This window comes from Tasmannia lanceolata, unplaced genomic scaffold (assembly GCF_043159265.1).
Source record: "Tasmannia lanceolata isolate RefF3 unplaced genomic scaffold, GAP_Taslan_0.1 ptg000023l, whole genome shotgun sequence".
Taxonomy (NCBI): domain Eukaryota; kingdom Viridiplantae; phylum Streptophyta; class Magnoliopsida; order Canellales; family Winteraceae; genus Tasmannia; species Tasmannia lanceolata.
In genome coordinates, this window is record NW_027518700.1 from 3,438,075 (window position 1) to 3,448,788 (window position 10,714).

The 10,714-nt window shown below is 39.7% G+C and overlaps 1 protein-coding gene, 1 non-coding gene and 1 pseudogene across 4 annotated transcripts; 1 reads left to right on the forward strand and 2 right to left on the reverse strand.

Moving 5' to 3' along the window:
- Nucleotides 1–2,212: 2,212 nt before the first annotated feature.
- On the forward strand, nucleotides 2,213–5,552 carry LOC143856458 (plant viral-response family protein (DUF716)). 3 transcript variants are annotated; one of them, XM_077366684.1, is made up of 2 exons: nucleotides 2,213–3,339; nucleotides 5,108–5,552. In XM_077366684.1, exon 1 carries the CDS (start codon nucleotides 2,360–2,362, stop codon nucleotides 3,332–3,334), a length of 975 nt encoding a protein of 324 aa, XP_077222799.1. In that variant the 5' UTR covers nucleotides 2,213–2,359; the 3' UTR covers nucleotides 3,335–3,339; nucleotides 5,108–5,552. The 3 variants fall into 3 exon arrangements, with proteins under 3 accessions (XP_077222799.1, XP_077222797.1, XP_077222796.1); XM_077366682.1 differs by having other exon boundaries at nucleotides 5,120–5,552; XM_077366681.1 differs by having other exon boundaries at nucleotides 5,136–5,552.
- A 1,036-nt stretch (nucleotides 5,553–6,588) lies between these two features.
- On the reverse strand, nucleotides 6,589–7,895 carry LOC143856383 (metalloendoproteinase 5-MMP pseudogene; annotated as a pseudogene).
- Nucleotides 7,896–8,620: 725 nt separating this feature from the next.
- Nucleotides 8,621–8,694, reverse strand: TRNAN-GUU (transfer RNA asparagine (anticodon GUU)). Its single transcript has one exon. It is a non-coding gene; the product is annotated as a tRNA-Asn (tRNA).
- Between the last annotated feature and the right edge of the window lie 2,020 nt (nucleotides 8,695–10,714).

Genomic DNA, 10,714 nt, shown 5'->3' on the forward strand with positions numbered 1-10,714 from the left:
TAAAAAAAATTCATTGCTGCTAAACATGGCCTAAATCCTGAAGAAGAAAAATTTTCATCCAAAAATATTTCCTGGAACCCAAACAGGTCCCAAGTCATTTACAGAGTGGGTTCTTTCACAGTTCTCACAAGGAGACTCGTAGGAGCATCACTTCCCTACTAAATGAAGCTCTCCACCAAAAATTCACACTAACTGCACAGATGATTTAAGGACCTTTAGCGTTTTGGATTTTGAGAATTGATTTTGAGTCCGAATCTGGTTACTGGACTCAAAATTGTAATAGCACAATTGCACAAGGACTATCAAGGCCTGCCCTTTTGGTTTTTCAGAAGTGATTTTGACTCTATAAGTGATTATTGGGCACAAAATTGAACAGCCCTGTTTGTTTTCGATTTTGGGTCGAAAAGTGTTTATTGGAGCAATCATCAGTTCTGGACTCAAAATCAATTCTTAAAATCCAAAACGAACATAGCCTAATGCCCTGTTCATTTGAGATTGTGATCACCAAACTGATTAATTTTGGGATCACAATCGGTTTGGTGACCACAATCGGTTGTCACAATCTCAAAGGAACTGGGCTAAACAAAAAAGAAAGGAAAGAAAGGAAGTAATATGATAGTATAAGATGTCCTAACAGCCCTCTCTAATATGCCACTCACCCAAGTTGTCTCAAATGAAGGGAAATGTTATCAGCACAACCATGTTTTGATATTTTCGCTAACTCATCTTGTCTTTTAATATTTAAAGAGCTGTCAAAGTTTATTGAGGTTCCGAAAAAGCTCTCACAATCCAATTAAAAATGAAAAGACAAGGTGGGTATGTGCAATTATTAAAACATGCTCGTGCTGATATCATTTCCTATGACAAAAATAAGCCTATATTGTTAATAAAATGGGTTGTTAGGGCCAATATTGACACAAGAGTTTCTTCATATCATCTAGAGGGACGGGCCCTAACCCAAATAAGGTACACATAGCACTGCGTCCCATTTAACCCCAATGCTTAATCCTTAGTTAGGTTTTGCTATGGGCCCAATAGATTACATGTTGTAAGCCGGTATAGTCCATTATTTTCAAAATGAATTGTTTGGCGTACACCGTAGGATGATCCAAACCGTCCATTTGATGGGCGACAGCGTAAATAGGTTGTGTCCAAAAAATCATTTCAATAGGATGATCCTAGCCCCCGATCTAATAGGAACTACATATTATGGAAACATCTATGGATCGGTAGTTGGATCCATCCTATGAAAATGATTTTTGATGTGCAACCTATTTACGTTGTGGCCCATCAAATGGACGGTTTGGATGATCCTATGGTGTAAGCCGTACAATACTTTTGAAAATGATTTTTGATTGGTAACCTATTTACGTTGTTGCCCATCAAATGGACGGTTTGGATCAGCCTATGGTGTAAGCCCTACGGTACTTTTTGAAATTACTGGACTACATGGGCTTACACCATATAAAAGGGAAATGATATCAGCACAACCATATTTTGATATTTTCACTAACCCATCTTGTCTTTTTAGTATTTAAAGAGTCATCAAAAGTTTATTACATTTCCCAAAAAACTCTCACGAGCCAATTAAAGAAGAAAAGACAGCTAGATTTGTGCAAAAATCAAAATATGATTGTGCTGATAACATTTCTGTCATAAAATGTCATATGAAATTATATCAGCACTACTGTATTTTGATGGTGGCATTCCACACTTTATTAAAAGTACGGTATGGCCCACACCATAGGATGATCCAAACCGTCCATTAGATGGGCCACACCCTAAATAGGTTGTGCTCCAAAAATCATTTAAATAGGTTAATCCTGACCCCCCAATCTATAGAGGGTTAGGATCAACCCTCTAACATTCAGCTCAGAGGGTTAGGACCAACCTATGGAAATGATTTTACGGGCACAACCTATTTAGACTGTGGCCCATCTAATGGACAGTTTGGATCATCCTATGGTGCGGGCCATACCATACTTTTAATAAAGTGAGGAGTGCCATCATCAAAATACATTAGTGCTGATAACATTTCCCTAAAAAAAGTGTAATAAAACAAAGTGTCACGATGACACACTAGCGTTCGGGTGGTTCCGTCGTCCTATCACAAGGGGTTAACTCACTTCCCAATTTCCAAATTGACCATTGAGTCATTGACCCAAGATAGAGACTGATCAAAGAAAGAAAGCCAACATAGACTAGAATAGTAGAAATCCATTAAAGAAGAAAGCCAAATGGAAAAGCAACACATCAAAGGAGGAAAAAACCCATCTCTCTGTCTCTCTGTCTGCAAAAAAACCCTTATCATTTCCCTAATTAATCACCCCCAAAAACCCTAAAACCCCATAATCCAAACATGGGTCTTCTCACCTCATGCCTAGGCGGATTAGGCTTCATGGTAATTGGCACTTGGGAGCTAATCTCCTCATCCTACACCCACCTCAACCCATCACCACCATCTCCTCCCCTTCCCTCTCTCAACAAAAAAACACCCACAAAAAATACCCCCCTCTTTTCCCCATCCACCCCTCTTTTCCTCATCGCCCTCCTCTCCTTCCTCTTCATCCTCAACTCCTCAATCTCAACCGTCAATGCTTCCCAATCCAACGACTCCCTTGGCCTCTCCCTCCAACTCCAATCAATTGCTCTTTCCTCCCTCTTTCTCCTTTACTCCCTAGTTGGATTTCTCACAGATTTCACCAATTTTCCTCCTTTACCCTCCTCAATCCCTAATCTGATCGCGGCCTTCGCTTTTGCTGAAGAATTCTTGCTCTATTACCTCCAAAGAAAAGACCCAACTGGCCTAGAAAATAGGTACTTTGATCTCCTCCTTGTTCCAATCTTGATTTGTGTTTTATCCACTCTCCTCGAAATTAATTACCCCAAATCCAATTTCCCCTCTTTATGCCGCGGAATTGGTTTGATTCTACAAGGGACTTGGTTTATTCAAATGGGTTTCTCTTTTTATACCAATTTCATGGCTCATGGATGTGTTTTGTATGAGAAAAGTAGAGGGAATTATACAATTAAATGCAAGGGGCACATGGATTATCATAGGAGTAAGGCGATTGCGACGCTTCAGTTCAATTGTCATCTTGCTTTTATTGTGGTTTTGATTGTTGGGGTTTATTCAATTGTCAATAGGATGTATGGGTCTAGGGTTGATCATGTGAATTATAAGCCGCTGAGCGAAGAATTGAGGGAATTGGATGGTCATTCGCAGTTTACGTTGGACTCTGATGAGGATGAAGAGATAATGATGGTGGAGAATGTGAAAAATCAGAAGGAAGCTCTACCTGTGAATGGAATGAATGGATTTGTAGCTCACTAGTGTGGGTAAGTTCACTATTTTTGCTCAGTTGAGAAGTTTAGATGAGTCTTTGCAATGTGGTGTATTGTAACAACATGTATTTTCTCTGTGTAGATGAAAATTCCTGTGTTGTATGATATGGTTTGCCTTTGATTAGAAAAGGGCGTGCTGGTTTTCTAATGGCGTTGTTGTATGTTATTGATGCTCCACGTTCTGTGATACTTTGGAATTTTTGTATTGTTTCAAGTTGTTTTCTCTGTTGAGTGGTTGATAAGTTTGCAGTTGTGGAGGTCACTGTGGGATAGATTACCTACGTATTGACTTTAACTTGTGGTAAGGTATTCAAAATTCTGAGAATTTTGAATTAGAATTGTTGATTGTTTAGTCTCATATAGCCTTTTTTTCTTCCAGCATTTTCTTCCCCTGTTGCGTATGGTCATGTTGTTGAGCTTATGGTAAGGTATTCAGAATTCTGAGAAATTGGAATTACAAACATTGATCATTCAGACACATATAGCCTTTTCCCTTTTAGCCCCTATTCAGAATTTTGAAGGATGTTCAATGGGCATATATTGGAGGATTCATTTATATGCATGGTTTTAGATAGCCAATACTAATATCTTTACATTAGTCAAAGATGTGGGAGTAAAGTAGCTTCTCAGCAAAGGGTGGCTGTGTTTGGTCAAGCTGCTAACAAGATCATTTTTTTTCTGAATGGTAGCTAAAAAGATCATAGCCAATCAGTTTTGAGGGACTGATGTAGGATCTTAAGTGAAAGATAATAGAGGGGATTAGGGTTAGGGTTTTGGAGAAATAGGCTTAATGGAAATCGGATTTAAATGGACTAAAGGGATGTTAGGGTTTAAGGAATAGAATAAGCGAAAATGGATTATCATTAAAAAAAAGCAAAAATGGATTGAATGGGAGACTATTGACTTATGTGTTGCAGTTTTTTTTCTTTTCAGATTTTGCTAAACTATGATGGACAAGTGGGAAGGAATGAAAATAAGGGGGTTCAGTCACATGAAATAGCTAGGGTTTGAAGGAAGAAGGTGGTTTGGGGCATAGTTGTCAAAAACATCCGGGGGAAGTGGGAAACGTGTTTTCGGAAGCTCATTTCCACGAAAACGTGTTTCGGAACGGCTTCCAAAACATGGAAAAAAATTGGGGAAACATTTCTGAAATGTATATGAAACACGTGGGAAACATATAAGAAACGTATATAAAACATGTGTGAAACAAAAACAAAAGTGAAACACATTAGAAACGTGGGGAAAATGTATATGAAACATAGGAAAAGTATCTGAAACGTGTGGGAAACATTTGTGAAACATATGGAAAATATTTTGTAGAAATTACACCAAAAAAATTATGGAATACAATATTAAAAAGGAAAACTAGAGGGCGAGCCTTGGCGCAACGATAAGGTTGTTCCATTGTGACCTGGTGGTCACTGGTTCGAGTCACGGAAACAGCCTCTCTGCAAAGCAGGGGTAAGGCTGCATACATCTAGCCTTCCCCAGAATGGTGGTGTCCTTGAATGCTTGCAGTTTGGGACATAAATTCTTTCTGTTGATTATGGTATACTTATGTTGGGAGCTAATGAAACCCCGTTTATTTTTCTTTTCCGTTTTATGGTGTGCGCGCACTTCCATGTGTCTGCTCTTTAGGGTTTTGCAAACTTTTAGTTAATGTGTGTTTGGTTGAGATGGAAATCAGTGAAGAGAGATCTGAAGGTAACTTGTCTTTTATTGTGGTTGATGGAAAATTTTCATTTACTGACATTGACGACAGTATGTTATCTAGCACTTTGTTTTTACAGATGTGGAGCGACATTGGATGTTTGGTGCGGGCAAATGCCATCAATAAGAAGCATGGAAGCTCACAAACAATACTTGAACTTGTCTGGATTTTGAGAAGCTTAAAAATGAGTGGGGAAAGGTGTCTGGATTTTGCATTGTAGATGCAAACCCCTAGTTTTTAGAAACAGTTTACTCTAAGTAGGGTCATGGGTTCAAGATTTCTTTCACTTTAGTATTGCTTCCTACATGGAACAGAATGCTTGTGTGGAATGTATATAGTACTGTGATTGTCTTTCGTTGTAGGCTTCCCTCAGCCCTTGGTTACTTGGAGTCCATGTGCCATGGGATCCCATCAAGAATCCTGGTCTCCTTATGAGGAACTTGTGGACAATAGCTACTCATTCACGGTTATTGAATCTGTGGTTTGCTTCTTTTCCCATTATATATCCATCGACAGTTTTGCTAGGCTCCGTTTCTTTTGGTGTAAAATGGGCATAAAACAAATTTTACGGCAATTTTTCTACTTGGGTGTAAATTTTGTTTTACGCCCATTTTACGTCAAAAGAAAGAGTCCAAGGAGACATAATGCCATATGCTTTTCCTTGTGAAAAAGTTCTAATACTAATTAAAATTCACTAATCAAAATTCTAGTTTATGTTATTCTCAATTTTTAAACTTGCACACACCACCAAATAGTGTACTCACATTGCAGTGCTATTCAGATTTCAGTTTAAGCTGTATTTTTCATTTTTTTTTAAAGTTGCACACATCACAAAATACTGTACTCAACCCAACTTGGACTTCCCAAGAGGTCACCCTTCCTAGTACGACTCTTGCTCAGGCATGCTTAACTGTGAACTTCTAATGGGGCTCTGGCCGATTTGCGTTGGTGTGATCTTGCATTCATTAAAATAAGAACTGAGTTAATTTCTCATTACAATGTTTTAGAGTGCAATTACACAAACAAATTCACTATATCTACGTTCCTAGTTCTAAATTTCCAATATGAAACTCGGGTCGGGTTCAACCCGAAAAAAAAGTCGGGTCAGATTGGGTATCTTTCGGGTCAGGTTCGGGTTCGGATTGGGTTTTCCTAAACCAGGTTGAGTTCGGGTTTGGGTTGAGGCTCGGGCTACCCGACCCAAGTGAAACCCTACATTTTTTTATACTTTTTTAGTCTGTACATTTAAAGGTTAAAAACTTGGGTTGGGTCGGGTTGGAACTTGGGTCAGGTCGGTCGGGTCGGGTCGGAAAAAAAAGGGGTCCTCAGGTTGGGTCGGGTTGAACCTCATCAGAGTAAACTCTGGGTCGGGTTCAGGTGGAGTACCCTCAACCTGACCCGAGTTGCACACCTAGCCATAAGTCACTTTATTCAAATAACCGCTGTGGAACTAAACCCAGAACACAACATCAAACAATAGAATATGGAAGATAACATAATTTCTCACAGCGAAACTAGAAAATACTCCGGGCTACCTAAATGCCAATTTTCATTCAATAATCCAAAGTAAGTCCATTACAATGCTTTGATAATATCTATTTATATGAAAAAAACCCCAGAAAGCAGACTTAAGACCTTAGAAATTAACTTATGTATCTGTATTCATCACACTTACACAATCACGCTGGTACAAAATCTCCATCCTCAATTTTTGTACAAGGTATGGATGCCCTGCACATCTTCCGCATCTAGTTCTACTTTCCTGGTTCCAACAGGAAGAGAGGGGAACATAATGGCCTTTTCCACAGAAGAGTGCCCAAGTCCAAGCAAATGCCCAATCTCATGTACAACAACAGATTCAAGGTCCACCCTATCACTTGACTGGCTAACACCCCAATTCTCATCTCCATCCAAATGTAACAATCCACTTGTGGGTGGAAAAGCATATGCTAGAATCCCACCAGGCCCGTCAAAGGCCTCTCCATCACCATGCTCTCCAGTGAAAAATCCGATCATAATGTCAGCAGACTTATAATCCTTAATCTCCTCAAAAGTGAAGTGACTCACACTTGACCATTTACTAAAAGCACTAGAACAAACAGACCTCATGGTCTGAATGGCAATGACTTGAACTCCTGGCATGAACCCATAAGTGAGATGGAACTTTGAAGAAGCCCAAGTCATTGAAGTGTGACTTTGCTTCTTGCCAGTGTTCATGGAAGTTTGTCCATCAGTGATATCGGCTACTCCGCAACGAGGCATCATCATCTGTTTAACTGTTGGGGCATCAAGTTCGCCTGTCACTTTGAGATTGTAATTGAGTTGGTAAGCTCTAATGGCCTTTTCAAGGAGATCATCAAAGGTGTCCTCTCCTTCGTCGTTGATGTAATATTTGGGGAGATAGCCGAGTTTCTCAAGGTATTGTTTGAGTTGGGAAATGCCCTGGATGCTCTCTCCTTTGTGGGTTCCCTCTAGCCCCTTGAGAAACCCAAAGGGTGGTTGTTGTTGAGCCTTGCTTGTAAAATGCAAGGAACGGGATTCAACAATAAGAGGAGAAAAGAAGAAGAGGAGAAGGAGACTTGTGAGAAGAGAACATTGTATTGAGGCCATTGTGTTCTTTTGTCACGCCTAGGCCACGGAGCAGACCTCCAAAATTTTATATTTGATAAGGGACGTACAAGCGAAGGGTAGGCCTCTAGCCTCAAAAACAGTAAAGGAAAACACTAACAAAGCACTAAAGATGGAAGCAATAGAGGAAGCTTGGGACTAATGGGAAGGACTAGTAGCCCTTCTTGTGCTAAGAAATCTTGGCACCCCTAGCAACTTATAGAGAGAAGAAGCTCTTTATGTTGCATAAGTGTAAGAATGGCAATGCCTATTTATAAGAGGAATTCGCTAGGCAATTTTGTGGAAAGCCATTTTCGTGGGTGACTTTTGCATGAGAGAACATCCCACCTTAGATGAATTATACGAATAAGACAAAAATCATGGCTTTCCACGAAATTGCCTAGCAAATCCCTTGGTACACGTCTTAAGTCATCGTTGAAAGGTCTCTATTTCATTGGTTGAAAAGAAATATGAGTCTCTATATCGTTTGTAAGGGGTTGGGCGAGTCACATTTTGAAGTCTTTGTTGAAAGAAACTCTACAAGTCTCCTCCCGGTTGGGAAGAATCAAATTTGACCATGTATTGTCCCCACACGCTAAGACTTGTTGTGTTGGTGGCTAAGCTTAGTTTTTCGTAAGTACACATGTTATGTGGTGTTGTGATCACAACCGTTGATCTTGTCGACCACCACTAGATTATGTAGGAAGAACATCACAAAAGATCAACTTTCCCAAAAAACCGACCCGAGATATTTCTCGGGTAGGGTTGGGTTCTCCAAAACCCGACCCGCCCGACCAGAGTTGCAGCCCTAACTAGGAGTCTAGGAGGACCGACCACTATATGTTGCCTGACCACCAATGGTGACACGTCCATGTTTCGGATCAAAGGCTTAAGATCAATACTCTCATGGTGCATGGGGAAAGATTAAAAAGACATAAACAACAAAAAAAAAAAGAACGCTAGAAGGAGGGCTTGAACCTCCGACCTTGTGGTTAACAGCCACACGCTCTAGCCAACTGAGCTATTCCAGCTTTGTTGTTAACCCTTTCTTTTATTACAATATAAAGAAAACCAATATGACTATCTTAGAAGAATGCGTCTACACTGATGTTCATTATAAATGTCAATTACTGAAATATCCTTTTTTTCTATATAAATAAGTTAATTATCTAAAAAACTTCTTTGTTTTCTATTGTGAAAGGCTATATATTTTAACAATGTGCTAAAAACATTATCATAATTTCTCTAGAAAGATATTTGTATTATGTATTCAACCAAACCCTAATGTGCTACATATATCCATGATTTGTTATCGGGCAGTGATAAATAGACTCCCCAAATTGATAAATAGACTCCCCATGTGTCCCTTATGTCCCTTATGTGCTAGATATATCAATTTGGGGTTGATGTTTCTAGTCGGCCGACTAGAAAAGTTTTCTAGTCCGCCCGCCAAAAAATAGTGCGGGCCCACATTTTTTGTGTGATCCAAAGCATTCATTTAATAGGCCCTGACATGGATAGGGTGTGCCCAAAAAATTAGCTCCATAGGATCATCCCAACCCTACGATTTGTGGAGGTTAAAATGGACGGGTATAAAACCTCACTAATCTGTCCAATTTTTAGTTAACAAATCGAAGGGTTAAGATGATCCTATGGAACTGATTTTTTGGGCACACCCTATCTATGTCAGGGCCTATCAAATGAATGCTTTGGATCATCCAAATAATGTGGGCCGACTATGTTTTGGGTCGGCGGACTAGAGAAGGATCTCTAGTCGGCCGACTAGAGAAACTTTTCTTTCTCTCTCTCTCTCTCTCTCTCTCTATATATATATATATATATATATATATATATATATATATATATATATATATATATAATACTGGTAATCCTGGTAATTTTGCTTTTACATAGTGGAAGATTATGTTCTTGCCCTTGGATGTAAGCATCTAGGCCGAAGCACATAAAATCTCGTTGTTCATCTTGTGGCTTGCTTTTCCGTTTACTTGTGTATAGTTGGATCAAATTTGCTCGGCGGATTTTCTCAACAAATGGTATCGGCGTTGAGGTTAGAGCGATCGTTGAGGCTGAATGGAAGAATCATTGCTGTCGTTATTAGGTCATGGTTATGGTGATTGTCAAAGGGTAGAAAGACTAACCGAGAGTTGTATTTTTCCAATTTTTCAACCACCCAACACCATGTCTTCACTCCTACAGTCCTGCCCTCTCAAACTCTCGTCCCTATCCGCTCTTTCTACCCTATCTCACCACGTGGAAAACTAATATTCTCTTTCACGGTTGTTAAAGATTGGCCTATATGTAAGGGTGTCAATTTTGGCTCGGGCTCGGAAGCTCGCTCGAGCTCGGCTCGAATCCTTAACGAGCTGAGCTCGAGTTAGGCCAGGCTCGGCTCATTAAGAATTTAATATATTTAAATATATATATTATATTAATATATACATTAAAAGGGTTGTCCATGGAGTGAAAAGGGGGGGGGGCAAAATATGTCACTTCATTTTTGGAACCCCATTTGTTACTAGGACCACCCCCCATAGTGTAAAAAAAGTAGTCAAATTACACTAGTAGGGCTGTCCAGGGAAGATGAGGGGTGTGAACATAATATAACCCGAGCTCGGTAAGGCTCGCGAGCCTGGCCGAGCCTGACCGAGCCGAGCTGAGCCCGAGCCTGGTTCGAGCCCGACCTCACTTGTGAGCTTAACGAGCCGAGCCGAGCCTGGCCAAGCTCGGCTCGTTTACACCCCTACCTATATGATTTTGGTGGATTGTGTGATTTTAGTTTATTTATAAGACTTCATATGTTTTTTTAATTATCATTCATTAATTAATTCATAGCGTCTCGCCAAACCTTACCTTACTACTAAGAAAACCAGGAACTAGGTTTACAAAAAGGTTAAGAGCTAGTTCGGATTGTAGAGTTGGAATATAGCAAATATTATAGTATCCACTTTATCTAGCATTTATTTGTGCACTTGTACCTTTGAAATTGGAATGGAGTTCTCTTTTATCCTCATTTCCCCGTATAGCCCCAAA

Bases quoted from the DNA above. Each gene is read 5' to 3' on its own strand.
- LOC143856458 (XM_077366684.1), top strand. From the start codon at position 2,360: ATGGGTCTTCTCACCTCATGCCTAGGCGGATTAGGCTTCATGGTAATT.